We start from the raw sequence: 23,150 nt of genomic DNA, 5'->3' as shown, positions 1-23,150 counted from the left end.
AAAGTTTGGGCTCACCTTCTAATTTAGCAGTGTGTCTTTATTTTTATCACTACCTCTGGGAACGCCTTCAAGACGGTTGGAAAACCATTCGACCAACCTCATGAAGCTCATCGGGAGATTTCTGAATCTCTTTGCTTCATTTGAATTATCTGGTGGTGCTGGTGACTCACTTTGCTGAACAAAAAGATGTAGACGTGACCTTTCCAGCTGCTGCTCTCAACAGATATTAGCTGTGGAAAAAAGTGCTATAAGAGATGATCCGTTATTTTAATGACTCAGACCTCAGGATAAATGATGACACTTCCCCTCCTACCACTTCCTTCAGTGCTTCTCACGCTCAGGCTGCTCTGCTGGAAGACGGTGCTAGAGGAAGAAACTCTCTTGCATTCTGTAATGTCAGAAGGATTTTATTTTGGATGACGTTTTGGGGTGTTTTGATCTCCTTTTTGCATTGTAATTCCTAATGTTGGTTTACTGTTAAACTGGAGATCTTCAATCTTCAGGGTGCTGTGTAACCAAGGGGTGCACAGCAGCGCCCCCTGCTGTCTATCAGCTACTATCTGAAACAGTGTAAGCGTTCTCCACGATATCTCTGAATATGTAGTACGGTATCAACTATGAAACCGCAAAGTCCACATTAAAGTCTGTTTGTCTAAATCATGTCAAACCGAGAACAGTGTGGGAAATTAATATTCGCTCCTCTGCTGGTTTTCATAGTCTGGTCAGTTACAAACAAAACCGCTGTCTTTAATTTTGATGATAGTTTCTCTTTAATGACGTTACCAAGTTCAAAGTCAGGCTTTGATCAAATGCTTCATTACCTCAATCATTATGCAACCCAATCTACTTTCCTTTGTGTTGATATTCTATCCCTTTACATTAAAATGACTACCTTCTGTGTGTAAAACAGTTTACGTCTTTGTCAATAAAAACTGGATGCAAATGCTACAGCTGTTGAAACAGTGAGTGTTTGAAGGAACGACTGAGACAGGCGCCGTTTAAAGAACCAAGGTTGAAAATTAGCCTTTGCCTGGGACCACCCATTAGAAGCAGCATAAAGAAAAAGATTTTAAAAATTAGGACATTCTGAAGGCCCTTTGCTGCTGATAAGACGCTGACACCTCAGAATCCCTCCATGGAACCCCACAGTGTTTTTGTCTGAGATAAAATGTGAACTTCGAGTCACAAGTAGAGCAAGACCTTGATTGGAAAAACATCTTTTGCTGCCACCTGGTGCAGATTTGAACTTTCTGCCCATGTTTCCGAGCACCCAAGCAGTTAAGAGTCACAACAGCAGCTTTGACCACTTGTCATGACAACACCGGGTGCTGCCATGCCCCCTGGCTGCGGTTGAGCTCTCACTGCTTCACTCGCTAACAGCGCTTGTAGTGGCTCTTCATACTTTCCGTGAACACAGCACCTAAAAAAAAAACACTGTGTTTTGTTGGGGTTTTTTCACTGAAGAGGAAATGGTTGCATCAATCAAAAGGCCAAACCTGAGAGTCAAAAAGAAAAGAGGCAGGAATACAAACCGAAAGCTGTCAGCAAGGAAGAATGAAAAGTATCCCTTGCTTTATCTGGTGATGCATCACAACGGGATGGTGCAAAGGCTCCGGTTTTGTGTTTTGACTTCAGAGATCTGAATCAGCAGCTAACTGTCTGACGGAGCATAGCTTGAAAGACTGAAGTGTGGCATGTCAAACCAGGTTGTCAGCGGCACATTTACATCACAGGGGACTTTACTCTCCCCGGTCGTTTTCACTTTGTTCACCTCAGATATCTAGAAAACAGTCCTGTCGTCTGCAGAAACACTCAGACGACTCTGCAGCCGCCTTGTGCATCCGAGATAGACAATGAGTTGAGTACAGAAAGCGGGTTGATCACTTTGTGTCACATTTCATTTTAACAAAACAAGTTAGATGATTCTAGCTTTCTGCAGAAACAGGACAATTTCACACAGGGTAGCCGTCTTGGGCGTAAAAAGCAGAGATGGTTGAGGCATATTACGTAAATATCTCTGCGTTCACCTGGACGCAGCAGCGAAGTTGACTACAAGCAGCTTCTTCAGGAAGCTTAGCTCTTTCGGTGGTTCCAGCGAGATGCAGCATATCTTGTGTAAATCTGTAGCGGAGAGTGTTATCTCCTCTGTCATCTTCAGTCGAGGTAGCAGCAACAGAGCAAGTGACCTGAAAGAGCTCAACAAGATGACGGAGAAGGCTCTGTTCTGCAAAGATCTATGTTCTGGAGCCTCTAGAGTTGATGTGCATCACAGACATGGATTATTCAGTCAGAGGCTTCTTCCGATCTGCTGCAATACTGACCGCTGCAGGACATCTTTCCTGCCGACAGCCATCAGCATCTAGAAAGACTCTTTGTGGAAATTTGGATAGTTTGGGTTTTTAGTGACATTCATTTTCCCTTTGTGAATAATTAAATATTTTTCATTGAATTTAAATAATTGAAAGATATTAACTCTAAAGTGAAATGTCAAGTCAATATCACCTATGTATTAAAGAGTTTAGGAGACCAAACGTAAAAAAAAAAATAAAAAACACCATGAGAGCCACATGTGAATGTGTTCAACAAAAACATATGGAGCCTTATCACCTACTCCTTCAGAGTCAGCTTCAGCACTGCAACAAAGACAAAGCAACGGGTCCAAGTAACCTAAGGGATAGCTAGCAGGATCAGCAAGAACAGAAATCAGCCGTCACATCCAGACTGTACTGGTCTGTTTCCCCTGTTTCCAACAGGGGGCGCAGAACACCTCTAGTCTGAGCAACACTGAAGGACAAAGCTTGATTCAAATATCTGAAAAAATAGTTGAAGCCTCCAGGGCTTGTTTTTCTAGCCATCACTGAAAAAAAAAAAAAATAGGAATATATTTATAAATGAACAATCAGTTTTTAATCCGAGGCCAATGCAATTATCAGATAAACACTAATGTTGTAATTTAACGTCAGAAACCATGCAGTATGTTTTAAAATTAATCAAATACAAATTTAAAAGAAGCACTTTATAGTTTCAGTATGCTCCATATAAGGCTAGAGGTAAACCTTAAAGTGGTTCACCACTCAGAGTGGATGACGCAGAACTGCTGTCAGTTTCCTGGACATGACCTTTCCCTCTTTAGAACAGGGCTGAAAGGTCTGGAGGAAGGTTTGTGCACCTCTTGTATTAGTTTTTAAAATACAGTTAGCACTAGAATACTTCTGGCTTAAACTATTTTATGATCATTATCTTGTAGAAACAAAGAGAAACCGTCATACATGGCAAACAAACAAGAGCACGGATGTGCTGAATTGTCTAAATATGTTTAAATGTGGTCCAAATGACTGACTAATGGCTGATGAAAGAGAAGCTGTTTGTACTTTCTGAATGTGGAAAAAAGAGGCTTTAAAGCTCTTCTTTTCTATCTTATTTTGGTACTAGATAAACAGATAATGATTCTTTATGAGCTTGTTTAAGGACCACAGTACTAACTGTGGTTTGTCTCTGTGTTAATCTCATGAAATTACATTCTATTCAATGCTGTGTGAGTTGTTCCGTGGCCTTTATACTTTTGTCCATTTTTTGCCGTGTTGCAACCACAAACAAACACAAATGCTTGCATCACCCTGAAGCGGAAAGAAACTGGTGTGGTTTTCTGAAATGTTATACAAATGAAAACGTGAAACAATGCAGCTGTTCTGTGAAGGCCTCACACATTAATTAGTGAACATTAGTTTACAGATAACATAGGGGTCCGGGGAATTTTTATTAATCACAATTTATTTTAAAAAACACCCATACCATGTAGTATATAAAAGAACAAAAAGACAAAAAATTTAAAATATACAGTAGATATAAAGAACAAAACACCAGACAGACAGGTCAGGCATCAAGTAATGGAGACGTTTAAAGCAGGGTTGGAATGTAAAATAATATCCCAAGCTTCAAAAACCTCATAGAGCTTCTGTTGTTTCATCGTCCCCACAGTGTTCACAATTCCCTGTATTATGCTTTTGTAGTTTAAAGGATATAATTAATTAGAATAAGTCCTGTAAGTCAAAATCATTGTCTTGTCAGTCTTTCCTCCTTTCTGCTCCTTCTTCCAGTTATCGTTTCTCCTGCTGCCTTTTTGTTTCTATAAAACCATCCTCCTTTTCCTCCCACATATCAACTTTTCTGCCATTCTTTGTTAACTTTTTTTTATTGATGAGACTCTTTTTCTCTGACATGCTTTCATGTACTCTGAGCATGCATTCACACCAGCCCTGTTTAGTCCGCTTTAATCAGACTCTAGTTAATTTGTTCAGAAAGTTCGGTTCGTTTGTCGAGCTGTGACTGTGCAATCAAACTCTGATGCGGACCAAAAAAGCAAACTCACGTTCGCCTCAAAACCTCGGTCTGGGCTCGGTTGAACTGAACTCTGGAGCGGTTCCAATACATATGGGAATGCTAAGTGGACCAGAGTCCCCTCCAAAAGCAGGAAGCAGACTACAGTGTAGAACAGTCTAGAGAAATACAACTGTAATTGAGCAATAATAGTAATGAAGTAAGTCATATATTGTAAATACCTTGCTTGACATCTGTGTAAGCGTGACATCAGTTTGCACATTGTATGCAAGCCTGCTCGCAGGCAGCCACCTCATATGGAGCCGTCTCACCCGCCTTGTGTAAAATTGAACAGTCTCAGGGGGTCCTCTGCCTCGTCCTCCACTCATGCCGAGCCCAGTGTTGAATTGTGCTTGTCTGGCACACTTGACAAAAACAGCATTGCAATAACACAATAACACTTTTGATAACGTCCAGATTCTAATATGACTATCATTAGTTTACTACCAAGAGATTGTTGTTGTTGAGTAATAAACCCTTTTTCATTTTTATCTGCATTTTGTAGTGTAGACTTGATATTATTTTAAAAAAATTGTAGAATATTAGAGTCTCACTTATCCCCCCTACTTTTGTGTTTGCTGTGAGATAAAGAAGATCATGATCTTGGGATGTTTTCTAGCAAACAGCAAATACTTATTTTCTGCTGTACGGAACTTGTTATATCCACAGCATATCTTGTTGGTAAATAGATGTTTGTTTGTTTTTTTCCAAATATTTTGAACAGTCCAGTGAGCTGCAGAAATGAAACACATCTCTGTTGTATTCAGATATAATTTGGGTTGTGTTCATGAAACATCAACATCGCCTGCTGAGTTTGTAACCGACCATAATGACCTCAATGCCTCCAGTGTGTTCGTCTTTAAATAAAGGCTGAAAGACACTTGGGTTTTACAATCACACTTGACCTACAATCAACCCAACTGTGACACTGAAGTTCTTTACAGGCAAACAAGCAAATGTATTTTAACAGTGGCTGGTAATTTTGCTTTCATTGTTCAACAAAGAAATTCACCTTTTGTAAAACTAGAATTCTGACGCATTCTGTTGTAGCAACTGCAGGATTGTCCAGATTTTAAAAATGTTTTCTCCTTTGTTTTAATTGACCATAATTACCCTGTATTTTTTTATAAAGTATGCATAAACAGAAACACTTTTTTCTTTTACACAATAATCGTGTTCTGGTCTTCTTACCGGCATCAATGTTGGAAGTCAGGCACCAGCCACCCCCATATCCTGGTATTGCCATGGATTTATTTTGATAATATATGAAAAATGTAATTCTAACTGAATACTCAGAATAAGAACAGATTGGCTCACAAATCAGCTAGAGACCCAAATCGGGCCCTGCCCTGGTGATCGCCCCATTGGAAACTCAAAATTTAATACACCATGTGTGAGCACATTCAAATAATTATCGATAACAACAATCTTTGGTGTGGATGCTGTTACCGAGTGAAGGTTTAAAGCCCCCTATACGCATTAGTGAGTTTTTTAGAGAAAGTCATAGATGTAAATATTTATAAATAAACTATATTTTCAAAGAAACACTGAGACAAATTTGCTGCTCAGTCAGGTGGAGAGCGAGAGGCAGTGAGACCTTCAGTGGATAACAGGGAGGTTGAATGAGGTAGGAGCAAATTTGCACTTTTTTCCCCCTTTTGATCTTTCAATCTCTGTTACACAAGATTCTGGATTTGGAAACATTTGCAGCCTTTTGGGAATCTCAAGTTAAAACGTGATCATTTTAAGGTTCATACTTTAAGGAATACCCCCGGAGGCTGCTATGTTAGTAATACTAACCTTGTTCATCTCAGTTCACAGTGTACATTTCTTCATCTGCAATTTTAACCTTTTGGCAGCAAACATTATCTTTCATAGAAGTGTTTCTATGACTTCTTCAGCATAGTTAGTGATTTCCTCAAAAACAATGCTGTATCCTGTAGGTATGTTGGGAAATACACTGGACACTTTCATCTAAAGGGCAGGACATTGCCTCTGCTCCTAATGTGCACATTGGATGACCAGTCACTGTAAGAGGATTAAATGTTGTGAACACTGTTAATTTTTTTAATATTGTGGTTTTTAAAGAGAAGTTGGAATCAGACCGTAAGTCAAAGTTTTACCAAAAAAATGGAAGTCAAAATCAGCCACAAAAGTCTAATCCTGTTTTAATCATTTAATTGTGTTTCCATCTGCAGTTTGCATTTTCTCCGCATGTGTTTGTGGCTTTTGTCCAGGTACACCAACGTCTTTCCACATTTCAAAATCCCTGCATGCTAGTCTGATTGGAGACTTTGGTGTGTTTGAATAATTGGTAACTTGTTTAGGGTGTAATGGGCTCCAACCCTTCATTACTAGAGATAGGCTCCAGCTGCCATGGGGCCCTGCAGGTAGGATAATTAAATACGTAAATAAATTAACTTATAACAACATCTACAGTAGGGTAAGACAGTCCAGTCCACATTTCTTCCTGGTTGAACAGGATGACCACTAGACAGCCAATTGTTGCCTCATTCCTTTTGTTCTTCTCTTGCTTCCTCTGTCACATTCTCTTCTTTCTTCTCTTCTTCTTGGTCTTCCTCTATGTTTTGTTGTGAGGCGGCTTTGTCCTCAGGAACGGCTGAAGCTAAAAGGGAATATCAGTCAACTCTACAGCTAATATAACGTGTTTACACATGCAATTTTGACATGATGTAATGACTTCTCCAGTACCTGCTTTGGCTTTCTGAGCTTTCATCCCCAAGTAGTAGAGCCAAAAGAAGGATGTGATGAGGACGAGGATGGGCAGGGACCTCAGGATAAAAGTGAACACTTCCAGCTGGGAAGCGTCTGACTTTCCTTCAAAAAGACATCAGATAAAATATTCACAAGTTGTCATGATGTTGGTATGAGATGTTTAACTAGACAACTGGAAGATTAAGAGTCCTGAAGGAAGTTTTTTTGTTTATACCGAGTGCTCAGTTTATGTTGTGCAATGCATCTTGTTTTCTGCTCTTGCTCATTCCTGCACTCAATGTTATTTATTAGACAGCTGAACGAAAACGAGAGGTCTGAGGGTTCAATTCTCTTCCACATCAGTTGAATTGTGTTTTAAATGGGGGCAAGTCTGAGTGCATCAGAAGCTTAAACTGCACCCTGCCATTCAGGAGTGGTCAGAAAAACAACAGTCCTAATGCCAGATTTTTATTTTTTTTATGTTTGGATGTTATGTTTGAGACAAGAACGGTGGAAACAGAAGCCTGAACGTTTTTGAGCATCTTGAGTAAAAGGCAACAGAACAACAAAACATAGGATAGAGGAATAAGTCGTCCATGGCCACATTCTGTTTTTAATGCATCGATGCGTTTAACCACAAATCAAAAATGAACACGTCTTTTATTTTTGGAAACTTACAAAGTTTTCTTCTTTTTTTGACATATGACAATATATTTTTCCATTGTTTATCATACAACGACATAAGCCTAGTTCGTAAATTGTGTGTTGATATGTGGCTGCATTATATAATTTCCATATTTTATTATGACGATCATTAGTTTAGTACCAAGAAGTTATTCTGGTCTGGTAATAAACCCTTTTTCACATTTCTCTGCATTTTGTGGTGTAGACTTATTATTTTTATTTTTGTATTAAAATATTAGTGTCTCACCTTGCCACCCTACTTGTGTGTTTGTTGTGAGATAAAGAAGACCATTATGTTGGGATATTTTCTAGCAAACACTTATTTTCTACTGTACGAAACTTATTCAAACCACATCTCTCATCGGTAAGTAGTTGTATATATTTTTCTTTTTTACAGTTGTTTTTAACAGTGCGAATTAGCAGTAGCTATTGCACTATGACGCCAACATGGTGCTCAGTTTGTCTATGTCGATGTGTGTCTGTCCCTACCAAATAAACTTTGAAATGAAAATGAAAGGTGAAGAAATCTGACATCTCTGTTGTGTACAGATTTTTTTTGGGTTGTGTGCAAAGACTTGGCAGTGTAACATACTATTCATTAAAGCAGATGGATATTATTTTACTTACCATGAGCAGTGTGTAGATTTGTATCATCTTGTGCATTTTCTCCCAATTTGCTTCCTCTTTCCTTTTTATCTTCAACAAAATCAGAAAACATTTCTTGTGTGTCTTGGTTAAGGCTCTATTTGACAACACGACAACAAAATAGACCGTGCAGCTGTATCTATAGCAGGTATACCCATCAAATGTCACTTACCATCAGCTACGGCATTAATTGCCCTGTCAGCTGTTTTCCCTTTGTGTATGACTTCTCTTCTTTTCTCTTTTTCTGCTACTGGAATGGAAGGAAGTTGTAGGACAAACATTTCCCAGATTTTAGAAAACAACACGTTAAGCAGTCCATAGGTGTACTTTGAGGAACATCAGACCTCTGGTGTTTTGCTACCTACCGTCTACAATGTGGGTGTTACTGTTGTCGTCTCTTTTGCCTTCATCTACTCCGTCTATTTTCTTTTCCTCTTCTAAATAAACAAATGCATATTCCTGTGTGTTTTTAGGGTGTTTTCATTTATCTTGATAAACTTAACATAGATATAAACCCAGAAGAGTTTTACTGGTTACCGTTAACTTGTGGGCGCTCTGTGCTGTCAGGCGGGTTCTCTGTGGCTGTAACTGCGATGCTCGTACCATTCCCTTTGAATTCAGCCAAAACTGGTATCTCTACAGAAACCTGGCACACGTATATCCCCGCGTCGCTTCTTTTGATTTCTGTAATCACCAGAACGGCACACTTCTTTTTCTGCTCTTTGGAGGATTCCTCGGACTGATTCACGTAGGTCTTATTCTGGATTGCGATTTGGTTTTTCAGCCATTTGAGGCCAACTCGTTCAGCTCTTTTATCCCAGCAGCACGTGATCTCCACCGTCTCCCCCTCCAGGACAGAGACATCCGCACTCTGACTCACGGTAAGCGAGTGGAATAAGACACCTGTTGAGGAACACAGCTGAATATGAGACGTCTCGTCTGACAAAATGCTTGTAAAGTGCACGGTTTAAGGAACTCAGATGAAAGCGAAGAGTTCTGCGTTTTATGTGAAACACAAAAAATGGAATCACCTTAAAAGTATTTATTAAGTTGTTTTTATATATGCTCCTGATCAATAACTTTCAATATGTGTTCCAGTGACACTCAATTATCAGATTAAAACTACCTATTGAAGATAACAAACTATATTAAACATATTTTTCATCCAGTCCACATGTTTGTACTAAACATGTGATTTTATGGTCTGGAGTCATATTCTAATCCTAAATCTTGTTTTTCACTAACCGTAAGCAGAAAACCGGCATCAATAACAAAAATAAAGGCTTGAAAACATCAATCTGTGTAATTAATCTATATAATGTGTTTCACTTAATAAGAATGAAGTTACTGGAATAATCTATCTTTTGAATAATATTCTAATTAATTGAGTATGAATGTAAATATCCCTGCGATCCTGCACGGGTAAGCAGGTATAGATAACGGATGGATGAATGTATGCATGTAGGATAAGCTTACAAGAACATTAATGTTAAGTTTAACAATGGTTGTGTATACTGTTCATATATTAACCCACAATGCAATTATCAAGCTCATAGTAACATTTATCTAACATATTTTTGGTTAATTCTGTCTTAACGCTCTGGAGAGTTCAAACATTTTCATTTAAATAAATCTTTAGTGCAAAAGATTGTAATAACCATTTTGTGAATACGAAATAATTACATGGTGTGAATTTGGCATAGAAGTACATTTTTTCAAAAGGCGTCAATTCTTCTTTTCTTACTTACTCCAAGATGAATCGGGACCAGCACACAGGAGTAGAAAGGACAGTAGGAGGGTCATCCTTTTATCCCGATCCACCCCAGATTACCACAACGCAACTGCCTACAGTCTCTGACATGTAACACAGCTGATAGATGGCAGGCATCATCTACACTTAACGGTGTTCTCAAAAAACAGAAACCTTAGAAACCACAGGCGGTCTGCTTTCCTCTAAATGAGTTAAAAAAGAGCCACACCTTCATTTCTCACATAGCTCTTCTCTGTCCTCAGTCTGTGGGTTTGTTGTCATGATCACTGTCTCCTTCTTAACTCTTTAGCTGGTAAAAAAATAAATAGATTAGCAGAAATAGAAAGTCAATGAGTGTACACAAACACACACGCGTATATAGAAACTGTCATGAGTGCCAAACCTGTTCAAACAGATCACACATTGTGGATCTATTATAAAATATCTTTACCTGGAAGAATCTCTAAGGTGCTACACAATCTGGGGTCCAAAACAAAATTCCTGTGCTTGAGTGTAAGCTACTATATAAATGTAACATAGATTGAGTCTATATTAATGACAAAAACATGGAACGGTAAAATAACCACGAAAGTAATGGTTTAAATCACTATGGATCTATACAGATTCATTTAAATTTACTTTAGACATTAAAATGTTTCCTTTCTGCTGATCCCTTTTTTTAATGTGCAATAACATATATTGCTGTGAGTTTATCTGTCAGTTCTGATGCCTTTTTGATTGTCGCGCTATGGACTGTTTTTTGTTTGCTCAAGCTTTTTAAATATCCCTTAAAGGTGAATAACCTAACCGTTATTTTCATAGAACTGCTGTCCTTCTTTATGTCTGTTGCAGGTTTAAAACTCATTTGCAGCTGCATTGATTACTTAGAGAACTGCCTTTCAGTCCAGGACTTTATCTCCTCGCTGTAGCAGAAACAACAGCAAGACGCTTCAGTCTCAGACCTGCAAAGCCGATTGTCTTTGAAGAACTGAGTTGACTCCCCCCTGCATTGACGCTCCAAAACATCTTTCTTTTGGGTCTGCTTAACGGAAATGGCTGCACTCTGCTTCGGACCGTTGAGCAGGAAGAAGCTCAACCACAAACCTCACAGACTCATAACACAGGCCACTACCCGGCCCTGTCTGAGACATGCAACTTCCAACCTCATGAACAAAGACAAAAACAACCAATTATTTCTGTATGTGTCCATCTCCGTTGTTTAAAGCGCTGCAACGACTCTCATACTCGCCCAGCCTTCAATCACCTGCAACACATTTGTGATTGTAGAAGAATCTGAACCTTTACTTGTGCATCGGGTCATTGCAGAAAACATCGTCATGTTTAGGGAAAGGTTGGGCTCCTGCTAAAAACAGGATGTTTAAAACAAAGGTAACTGTTTGTCAGTCAATTGTTTAACAAGGAGGGTTCAGATGTTTGAATATGTTGAGTTTCAAACATATGTACAGTTTGCCATTGCACCTGATGCCCTCCCATGGCATCTCTATGGGTAATGTTGTGTATGATACACTATGTCAAACAAAATAATGTTCAAGCAGATAACTGGGAGTAGCACATGGCAACGTTTATTTTTGCGAACAGCCGCTTCTCTTCTTCTGCCCAGTTCCAGCTCACCTGTCTTGTGCACAGCAACAGCGCCACCAACAGCGAACTGTTATATTTCCTTTACTTACAGATTTTACAACTAAAATAGCCTCTAACACATAGGAGCATAATCAGACCAAAGGTGTCTAACAATCTTAAACCTATAGAGGTTCAATTATTTCTTTGTCTGGATCACCACAGATAACAGTATTTTTTTATTCATTTCACTCAGACTTCAGAATTATCTGTAGGAAACTCAGATATGTTCTTAAGAACTAAAATAAGAAATATTGGAGAAATAATTCAGAGAAACAATTTTACAACTTCTCAAGTCATGTCAGGTTCTGAGAATTGCCTTTTAAACTACACTAAGACTCAGCTTTAGATAACACTTTTGGTTTCCTTCCACAAGTTTGCGTGAATTATGACCCATTCCCCTTAGAGAACCGGGGTTACAGGGTCAGGTTTGTTCTGTGAGTCACCTTGCTTGCACACACATTTTCTATGGGACTGACAACAGGGCTGTGTGACAGCAACCTCACATCAACATTGACCTTTTTGTCCTTTAGCCTCCTTGTAACTAATCTGTCAATATCCTTAGACACACTGTTCATTTTGGGAGACCTATTTTCACCCAAACTTCAGCTTCCTGCCTGATGAGGTGAGATGCAGCCGCGATGTTCAACACAATGTTCTTTCCCCACCAATGCCATCTATTTTTAGAAAGGAAGCTGCAACAAAACACCAGCCCAGCATGACGCTGCCACCCCCATACTTTCCAGCTGGGAGGGTGTTCAGCGACCTCAACAACAAACACCGTGGCCAAACACTTCACTTTTAGTTTCATCAGACCACAGAACGTGTCTATAAAATGTGACGTCTGTGTCCCAGAGTGCATTTTCAAACTCATTTCTCAGAAATGGTTGCTTTTTCTCTGAGCAGCCCTTCAGCCCATGTGGGTAAGGGACTCGTTTCACTCTGGATGATGATGCTCACTAACCAGCAGCTTCTTAAGGTCTTTTCTTTTGTTCTGAGGTTGATACCAAAACTCATTAATCTCTTGAACACCTGTGTTCAAACAAATGAAAGTGGTACCTTCAGGCGTCCGTATGTCACACAAGGAAGCAGGGGGCTGGAAGTGTTGCTCTAAGATGCATTGGCAGGTTATGAATTAACCACAAGCACAGAAAGTCGTGGCATCATCACTTGAGCTCTCCAAAATTCAAAAGGTGCTGTAGTCTTAGTGTGTGGAAAAGTCTGACTTTGAATAAAGTCCTAAATCTAAAGTTTGGTATAGTTATATGTCTCTTAATACAGTGTCTGTAAATATCTGGTTGCAACGGTAGATTAGGAACAGAGTTGGTCGTTGCAAAGACTTTTCTTCTTTTTTTGTCTCTGTAAAATAAGAAATACAATATGCATGACGCCTATTAGACATATTAACGTTCAGTAAACTAACCTCACTGTTTTCAACTCAACGCCAATCTAAGCTGTTGTGTGGATTCAGCAAAGCTTTGCACCCACTTGAAAGGTATGAGAATCAAAGGGGTCTGTGGTTCACATGATTTGGGATGCTTTTGTTTCTGTGTAAATGTTTTATTTTAGAATACAGCTCAATAGCGCCACCTGCTGTCAGGTAGCATTATTCTGTACAGTGTAGAAAAACTATCTGCAGAGAATACAATTTTCTATGACAGACTGGCAACCTGTCAGGGTGTACCCCGTCTCTCGCCCGGTGAACGCTGGAGATAGGCACCAGCACCCCCCGTGACCCCATGAGGGATTAAGCGGGTCAGAAAATGGATGGATGGAATGACATTTTTATTTAGCTTGCGGTTTAACTGAAGTACAGGGCAGATTAGAATAAAGTGCATAATTTTTTCTCCTTCTATCGCCTGTGCTCTGTGGGCAACCCACTGGCTACGTGTAAGTATGTTACATGATCACAGACTGCAGGGGATCAAAGTTTTTATCACTTACAACCAACATCTAACATTTGTCAAACTTTAAGCATGTCATGATCCAGAATAAAATGTGCATGCTTTATTAAAACCGCTTCCGCTTGCAGTTTAGAAACACACCTTTCCATGGCAATCTGGCCAGGGAAATACAAGGATGCCAGACAAAAAGGAACTGAAAACTCTTGTTTGGAATATTCAGGAAATATTATTTGTTTAGTAGACGTCTGCAGCATCTGGATAAAAACTTTAAACTGACTTGGTGTCGCTTCTTAAGACATTTCTAGAGATAAAGGGCAATGGCAGAAACCTAAATTGGACACCAGTAATCTCGAAAGGTTAAAAATAAAATAACTGGACTTCTATTCTGAAGCTGAGGACGATTCACTTCCCATCCAGGAAGCTTTCTCAATTCAAAATGTCTGGATTAGTGTGGAGTTCCAAGCTTTATAGACCTGCTGGCAATCCCTCGTTAGACCTTAGATTAACATGTAAATTCACCTGGAACTGATCGCCCCTACAATGGAGAGTCGTTAGGCTCTGTATTAAGTTCTCTGCACAGTTCTTAATGCAATTCTGCATGAACATAACCAACTAAAATACCAGAAGTTAACCTTGGGAAATCATGTCAATAACAACTCCAATTAACCAGCCACTCCTGAACGATTTCTGAGTAGAGGAAATCCTACTTTAAAGTTGTCCGCCTATTCTGACTCCTCATCACTGAGGGACCAGGGATAGATAAATCATGCTGAAAATCATTTAAGTAGCTGCTTACACCAGCAGAGGGCGCAAGTAAGCAACAATTTGATTGTGAGTTTCACTCTAAGATTCCACTAAGTTCAATAAACAGTAAGATTTAGAAGGAAATATGGATGCCCTCAGCTGTCCGTTTCTACACCATTACTCAGGCGGAGAGATGGCTCTGTGCAATTGGCTGGGCTTCCTTGTTAACACAACGTTTTACCAGTTGCCATTATAATTCAACTGTGATCAAATTAGAAATGCACTGTACTAGACTGGTTTGATCACCATCATCATCACATCGTCGATCACTTCCCGTTCCTAGGAACCATCCGTTCTCTGGACCTGAGATGGTCCTACTTTGTGTGAAAACTAAAGAATAACCTGGAGCTGCTGGCTGGTCATTGTACACACAACCATTTTCCAGCCTGCCATGTGTCCGTCCATCACTGTGTGGTTTGGCTCAGTCCCAAAACAGGACAGGTGCAAACTGCAACGGTTAGGTCTGTACAGAGGATCATCAGGGCTGACTTGCTCTCCGTTGGGACTACAGAGCCCCAGTGAACATAAACATTTACCCTGTCCTTTATTTCACACCAAACTTGTATATTATATTTAAAATGTCTGTACAATGAGAGCAAAGTGGAACGGAAGTCACACTCCTTGTTTATGTGCACAAACGCTGCCAATTCAGTGGATTCTGATTTCTCTGATTTTGCTTTTTCCTAGTCTACAAAGGCATCTGGGAAGGCCAGCCAACAATGTGGTCCAGGACAACTAAAATATAACCTTAAGGTTCAAAAGATCAACTCTACCCGCTGAAAATATTTCACTAAGGGCCTATCACATGGATGACATCCTTCTAACCTCCAAGACCTGCCAGCTCCTCAGGGGCTTTTTATCCTGCTTTAGATTTCTGGTTTCTTGTGCCACCCCGCAGAGAGGGGGTGCTATCATGGGCTATGCTTTCTGTCTTTTGTTTTTGTTTTATGAAGGCCAATTTTGTTCTCACTGTGTATGTTTTTTTTAATCGTTTTTATTTTAGTTATTCAGTGCTTTTGGTTCCGTTTAATTCATATTTCTCTCTATACATGTGATGAATGGTGTGGTGAAGAACCCAGAATTCAGCCAAACACTGTAGAAATGCTTTTGACGGTGTTTTAATGGAGGGAAGGTGAGGAGAGGGAATCAAAACAGGCAAACAGAACAGGGTCCAAAAAGGGTAAGGCAGACATCCAGACAACTTGACTTTGAACCGGCAAACAGAACTGGGCAGAACAAAACAGATCAGGTTACAGACAGGCTCAATGTGCTGGGAGCTCTTACCAACGGACGCATGGGTGACAAGTGACAAACCGACAGGGAGCAGAGAACTAAGGAAGGCTTAAATAACCGGACGAACAGGTGAGCAGAGTTAAACTAATTAATCACGGACAGGTGGAAGCGATTGAGGGAGCTGACAGAAACCTGGGGTCCGTTCTTCGTACGTCGCTAACTCAGTTAGCAGGATTTCATTGTTGACAATTTGGCATGATCTTGGATCGTTTGGTTCTTCGAAAGACATCCTGCACTTGTTGTCATAGCAACATGTGCGCCAGCTTAAGCCTGCTCGAGAACAGGCTCATTTCATGTAAACAGGATTATATCACGGCTGTATAAGCGGAGGAGATAGGGAACTCTGTCCTAGCCATGTCCATTTTTACGACAGCAACCTGTTGCGGAAGGTGCAAGAATAATTTGCAGAGTTTTTCGAATTAATCACGTATTGCGCAATAGACAGGATCCTTTAGCGCAGCGCGACAGTGTAATTGTAGAGAGATTTTTCTTGGTGGCTGTTATAAACAGACAAACATCATTTAACAGTGGCTTTTAAAGAGGAAAAAGTGGTGTTGGAGCCATAAATCTAAAATATTTAAGTTATTTGTATGATAGTTTGCTTTTTATTTTTATCATATTCAGTAAGAAGATTTGTTCAGGCCATTTTATTGTGAAGTTTAGTTTACTTTGAAAGGCTTGCTTCCTGTCGAGCCGTATATTGTATTAGAAAAAACTATGGATGGATTATCTAGCCACGGAGCAATACAGTTTTACCGTGTAAACTGTGGATGACTTGGAAAAGGAAGATTTTCATTTTTTATAGATAAAGATTTTTTTTTTTTTGTTAAAATTCCCAGTTTGCACGTGTCCTTTACTTCCCGTGTCTAAGGAATGACACTGAAATTTGGATCTCTTGACATAACAAGTGCCTTTTTAAAATAAAGTATAATAATTAAAGGCTACCATTTTGTAGAATATTCTTGTATTTCACTTTTACTTGTCCCCATGTTCTAGTGGGTCCCGTGGAGGCTCTGATATAAAAGAACAAAGTACATATGAAATTATTAAAATGCAAAAATTCATGCTGTAGAAAGTGATAGAAACATCTACCATGGACAGTATTTACGCATTAATTTGTCTGCTGCTTTTTGCCAGCCCTCTCTCCTGGCTTTAACAGATTTTGAGGTGTTTTAATTAATGACTCAAATTCGGCATAACCTTCCAAGCTCTGGTTCTGCTTGGGAGAAAAACTGTGCGCGTTCTTTGCTGAACAGCCAATAGCAGCGCTGCTGATCATTGTTTCTACTGTCGATACATTTCCCCTTTTAAACAAACGCATGAACACGCAGTTGTCTCAGATAACTCAATCCAGCCATACTAATCGTAAACAACAGGTGTTGGAAGAACCCAATTAGCCGGATCATGATTAGCCGGATTAAATCATCTTGGATGTCTCATTTGATCTCGGATGTTTTAAGCAACGTACGAAGAACGGACCCCTGATCATAAAATCTAAGACTGAACAAAACACATAATAGAAAACAGAGCTAATAAAGATAACTGAAATAGTAAACAGACTAAATATGAATCTAAAACCAGACAGAACCTACTGCAGAAATAAACCCAGAGGCAGGAGAGAACTAGCCTACCCAAACAATAAACCCAAACCAAAACAGAACATTACAATACACTCCCAATACTTTAGTTGCACTTTAACAGTTTGTAAACTTTTTTGTGTCCTTTTAATTTGATCAAATTATTTTATTATTATTTTGACTGTAAGTACTAACATGTTGGAATAGCCCAGCATTAGGCTGGACTTTATTTGATTTGTTGAGGGAGCTAAAGATCAACCTGATGCCAGGGAAGCTTTCAAGCCTTAAAGACTTGGAGCTCTTTAACAAATATAGAGGAAATTGTCAAAAACCTGTTCAGCAATTAAAAAATGGGCTTCATTTCTGTAATGCTAACACAGATTTTTTCCAGTGATCACTCAAAAGGTTCTAAACAATTTTTGACATGCTTTTTTTGTATAAAATGTAAATGAAACCATTTTTCCAACATATTCCCTGTAGATTGCTTTATTTTTGAGACATGCCTGTAAATGCAGTGTAAGTGTAAATCTGCCAAGCTAATGAATAATCTGGGGCTTAAACTTGAATATAAATATTCTTTTATTTATCCACAAACTTTGAAGGATTTGTTCACTCTCAGTTTAATTCAGCCCCTCGCTGCCATCTTTGTTCTCTTAATCCCTAACAGTGAAGAATGCCCCGGCGTTAACACAATATCTTCACTCAAACTAACCCTTCTCAATAATTTATTTGGCAAGTTTATTTTCTGATTAGGACATTTTTAATTTCTCTGTTTTGCCTCGAGGTTTTGAGGAATGTGTAGCAGCTGCATTCTTTCCTTTCACACTGGTACAATGTAATTTTTTTCTCAGAAATATTTATCATAAACAAGGTCTTCAAGAATCTTTTTAAATAGTTCTGAACGTGGCAGTGGTTTGACAAACTGGAATGAAGCATCCGTCCGTATTCTCTATCAGGTCATTAGACAAACTGCTGACCTTCACTTATGACATGATAAAAACGTGATGTGAGATAAAAATGGACTTGTGATCATTTCCACACTTCTTTCGGGATGCATCATTCTGAATGTGACTTCTTAAAATCACACAGCAGCTCCGAGATTCTGTACACAAATTGCTGTCTGTGTGAACTTGTGGCGTCGCTGAGGAAATCAAGCTGAGTCAGAGAACCATTAGTTCACAAATGGGCGAAATGACTTTTAGCAGAGAAGGATTTCAGCTGATACGCGTATTGTGGGATATACTTGATTAATGACGGTAAATGGCCTGCACTTATATAGCACTTTATCAAGTCCTGAGTCACCCATTCACTCACTTATAGTGGTAAGCTTTTCTTAAGCTTTTTATTGCAAAAATTAATTTTAAAGATTGCAATTATAAACAGGTAGAACAAAAAAACAAAGTCATCCCATTTACATAAAGAAAATAATCCAACATCAATTAAAAAACATGTGCTTCCTTCCCTGGAGGTTCTTCAACACCCTAATGGAAGAAACTAAAAAAACACAAACAAAACAGGTATACTTATTTCTCTTCAGTAAAGTCCAGCTTCTCAAATTCTTGACATTTTTGTGGAACAATCCCGGTCAAGACACTCAGCAAGCATGTTCTGTGGAGGTTTTTTAAAGCCAAGCTAAAGACCCACAAGTTAATTTTATCTCATGCGGCTTAATTCATCGGTCTCTGCCGACATGTTTCCTCATTCCCTGCTTATAAAAGTGCACTGTACTTTCAAAAGCACAATTGTAGCCAAAGCTGCCCTGGGCCAGACTGACAGAAGGAAGGCTGCAATACAGTTGGTGCCACCAGGCCCTCTGACCACCAGCAGCAGGCAAAGCAGGTGGATGAAATAAAGCAAGTAAGGACGTAATGAATGTCGGTTGTTGACGGTTGGAGCGGAGGTTCGACGAACTCCTTAGCTGGCGCATGAGCAACAGTGATGTTGCTTTATTTATTCAACCAGAGGATTAATGAATCAGATTGAATTAATGTTTCAAGGGGCGGCACAACACTGCAGTAAGATAAATATTAACTGTTATCTATCCCCCCTCATGCCAGCAAGGTCCAATCTCACTCAAATAAATCTGGCACTCCAAAGACATTGCAGTGCAGGCGCTCTCTGTGCTGGGGGGTTTGGACAGCAAGACCACTTAGAGGGATATCGTGTAACCATAGGTTTGGGTCACTGAAGGACACAGTTTTGGATTAACTAGGGGGACTTGGTCAGACATAGCGGAGAAACGGTGCGGCATTAGTTATATTAGTTCTGCACAATATTGTGCTAGACAGTAAAAGTAAATTTGACCTGCAGTATTATTTCCAGGGTTATCTGTGCATTTTTTCAGGGCACAAAAACTTAGATTTTCTTTCACAAACATTAAAGCCATTGGAAAAGTTTTTCTAATCTGTTGTTGTCCAATGTGGTTGCTTTTGCGTATTGTATTGTTCTTCCTCATTCTGATGAGGAACTTGAGTAAATAGTTTAACCAACGTTTTTAGGCCTGAGTTGCGGCCTCGTGATTGGCTGTTTCCTTATTTGCAATAACAAGCAACTGAACAGGTTTTCCAGCGGCTGCTGAGTGTATTTCCATGAGAACCGCCAGTTTTCCATGAATTAAAAAGATTAGCTGTGATACAATATTTAAATATGAGGGTTAATGCTTTTACCGTAGTAATTCAAATGAGCTTATTTATATGGCGCCAATTCACAACACTTGTTATCTCAAAGCACGACAGAGTCAGTACCATTAAATCACCCAGGCAATTTGGTTAAATCCTTTTCTATCTAAAGAAACCCAGCAGACCTCATTGAGTCCCTGACTTGCTGCATTCACACCTCCTGGATGAGCTTGTAGCCACCGTGGATAATCCCTTGCATTATGTCGATGACTTTGCAGCAATCCCTCATACCGAGCATGCATATAGGGACAGTAGACAGAAAAACTCTCCTTTAACAGGAATAAATCTCAATGTTAGCGAACATCAGCTACAACCAACAGGGAATACACACAAAAGGAACACAGCAGCAGTACAGCAAAAAGGAATGATAGTTAAGCAATCTTTTTTTACAAGGCAGCTGGGTTTTGAACCGTTTTCAGCAAGATCAAGTGGAGCATCCATGCATACTGTGCCAGGCTGATAAATCAGCTCCAGCACTGCACTGTCTGTGGAGCTCTGGCCTCACGGTCTATTGCTGCTACTGGCTGCACCAGCAGGGAAGACAGAACACCAGGAGTTTTAGTTGCATGATGGAAACCGTTTATCCTGTGAGTTTTTCTTTTCAGATCGAGTATATTTAGTGTAAAGCTCTGCGCTGTCATAAGTCAATCCAAAAACTATCATCATCGCCATCATCTTTATTGGTGCTACAGAGTTTCCAGGGTTCAGCAAATAGCAGCATCTTTATTTTTAGCAACAACAACTAAAAAAAACTTGCCTGAGAAGGAAAAACGGGCTAATTGTTAAAAAATGTTATAGCCATTATAAATATTTGTTATTACAGAGTTTTTTATAGTCCAATGAGATTTGTTCTCTGTATTTAACCCATTCCTTAGAGAGCCGCAGCCTGCCACCGTGTGGTGCTCAGGGAGCATTCTGGGGTTAAGGGTCTTGCTCAGGACCCCAGAGTGGCAGTCTGTGGGAGTCAAACCGGGAACCTTGCAGCCTCTCCAGGACACAAACACCCTGCTCTCTAATCACTATGCTACCCCCCCTTAAATGTTGGAATATATGATAGCAGGTAGATTGTCGGTATGATAGAACATTTGATTAGTTACCAACAAGTGTTTTTGAAATATCCAACCTAAGTGTCTCTGTCATACTATTCATAATAATAATAATAATTGAACTTTACTGATCTCACAATGGAGAAATTCACCTCTGCTTTTAACCCATCCCCTTTGGGGAGCAGTGGGCTGCCACAGTGGGGCGCCCGGGGAGCAATCAGGGGTTAAAGGTCTTGCTCAGGGACCCTGAGTGCAGGCAGTTGGGATCCATTCGAAGTATGAACTACTATACGAGGAGGCTGACAAAAGGTACATTTGATGCGTGGGACCTCTCAATGTCCTCTGGTTATGGATGTGTTTTATTCTTGTTGAAAAAATCGGCTCACCAAGGAAGATATTGTTCACTAGCTAAATTGTAATTAATAAATACACACACACACACACACACACACACACACACACACACACACACACACACACACATATATATATATATATATATATATATATATATATATATATATATATATATATATATATATACATATTTTATATATATATATATATATATATATATATATATGTGTGTGTGTGTGTGTGTGTGTATTTATTAATTACAATTTAGCTAGTGAACAATATCAATATATTTATAAAAAATATATATATACATATATATTGCCCCCGCCTACCTCAAAGAACTTATCAACCCACAGAAGACAACCAGATCCCTTCGCTCCACTCACTCAAACCTCCTCCACATTCCCAGAACCACACTCAGGACAATGGGAGATGGGGCATTTTGTGCTGCTGCCCCGCATCTGTGGAATGCCCTCCCTGACACCTTGAGGGCACCTCAGTCCACTGAGTGTTTTAAAAAAGGCCTTAAATCATTTCTTTTTAGCAAAGCTTTTGGTCCCTTTTATATGTTTTATTTTTATTTATTTTTTTCTCTCTCTCTTCTAAAAAAGCTTTTTTTATGCTTTTTTTCTTTTTTACCTGTAGCACTTGGAGATCTTTTGATGGAAAGTGCAGTATAAATTAAATGTATTATTATTATTATTATTATTATTATTATTATTATTATTATTATTATTATTATTATTATTATTATTATTATTATATGAATGTATTTACATCAATGGTTATGTTTGGGTGAAGCTTTGGATCACTTATGTTACCTTATTTTCACCTACCTGTGGTTATGGGTGGTGTTGTGTGACTTTCCAGCCACGATAGCATCCGTAGCTGGATCTCTGGAGTACCTCTGAAGGAATAAAGAGTGTGCTCACCAATATTTTGGGTTGTGACGCTGAATAATTTCATTTCGTAGTGCAGTGACCAAAATGTCTGAAGCGCAAAGTACGGAAGCCCCGAGCTTTCGTTTTTTTTTTTTTTTTTTTTGTCTCCTGTGACGCCTCACACCCAGCTTTGATCAAACCGCTTCTCCTCACCTGGCTGATGTAACGCAGTAACGCGCGTGCAGGTGTGGAACGTCATGTTCTCGTGCAGCCTGTGTGTCTGCCCAACCGGAAATTATTAGGGGGAGGAGTTAGCGGTCACCGCCGCTGCTTTAATGGATATTAGACTGCCGCAGTCTCTTCGCCACGTGCGTAGCTAATATTAGGGTTTGTAGTTTGATTTCCTACTCGGTCATATCGGACCGTGTAGACCGCAAACAGCTCGCTATGGGCGGGGGGAACGATATAAAAAGCCAGTGACGCGAACAAGCCAAGGTGAGTCAGACTCTCCGGCATCATGTTAGCTAAAAGTGTTGTTGGGGGGGGAAACGAGCTGCTGCTGCTGCTGCTAAACCTGTGAATTTAAACTAGAAATATCAAGTACGTTGTTGGATTTGTAAAAAATATTTAGTCCACTGCGGTCTGGGTGATGAAACATCTCGCGGTTTAAGCTTCCTCTTCTGTATGAAACGCCTTAGTGTGACTTTAAACTAGTCTAAATCGTTATAAATGGTAGATAGCGGCATGTTTGGGGTGAATCAACGTCAGAGATATTTGTTTTGTAGCCGGCGGTGGTGCCTG

At 39.5% G+C, this 23,150-nt stretch overlaps 2 protein-coding genes across 3 annotated transcripts in view; one reads left to right on the top strand and one right to left on the bottom strand.

Moving 5' to 3' along the window:
- Window positions 1–5,087: 5,087 nt before the first annotated feature.
- On the bottom strand, window positions 5,088–22,652 carry LOC105925528. Its single transcript, XM_036146240.1, has 8 exons — window positions 22,563–22,652; window positions 22,305–22,375; window positions 8,959–9,324; window positions 8,787–8,858; window positions 8,594–8,671; window positions 8,404–8,472; window positions 7,090–7,215; window positions 5,088–7,003 (listed from the first exon to the last, which is right to left on the bottom strand). The coding sequence occupies exons 2-8, from the start codon at window positions 22,348–22,350 to the stop codon at window positions 6,888–6,890; spliced, it is 873 nt and encodes a 290-aa protein (XP_036002133.1). The 5' UTR covers window positions 22,351–22,375; window positions 22,563–22,652; the 3' UTR covers window positions 5,088–6,887.
- LOC105925568 (equilibrative nucleoside transporter 2) overlaps window positions 15,805–23,150 on the top strand; it is a 31,372-nt gene continuing 24,026 nt past the window's right edge. The window contains exon 1 of one of the 2 annotated variants that reach the window (XM_036146238.1): window positions 15,805–15,879. The gene's annotated coding sequence lies outside the window, so the exon portion shown is untranslated. Of the gene's footprint in view, window positions 15,880–22,651; window positions 22,845–23,150 lie in introns of those variants that run through there. The other variant, XM_036146237.1, reaches the window with a different exon arrangement.

This window comes from Fundulus heteroclitus, chromosome 14 (assembly GCF_011125445.2).
Source record: "Fundulus heteroclitus isolate FHET01 chromosome 14, MU-UCD_Fhet_4.1, whole genome shotgun sequence".
NCBI lineage: Eukaryota > Metazoa > Chordata > Actinopteri > Cyprinodontiformes > Fundulidae > Fundulus > Fundulus heteroclitus.
This window is presented reverse-complemented; position numbering and strand designations above follow the sequence as displayed.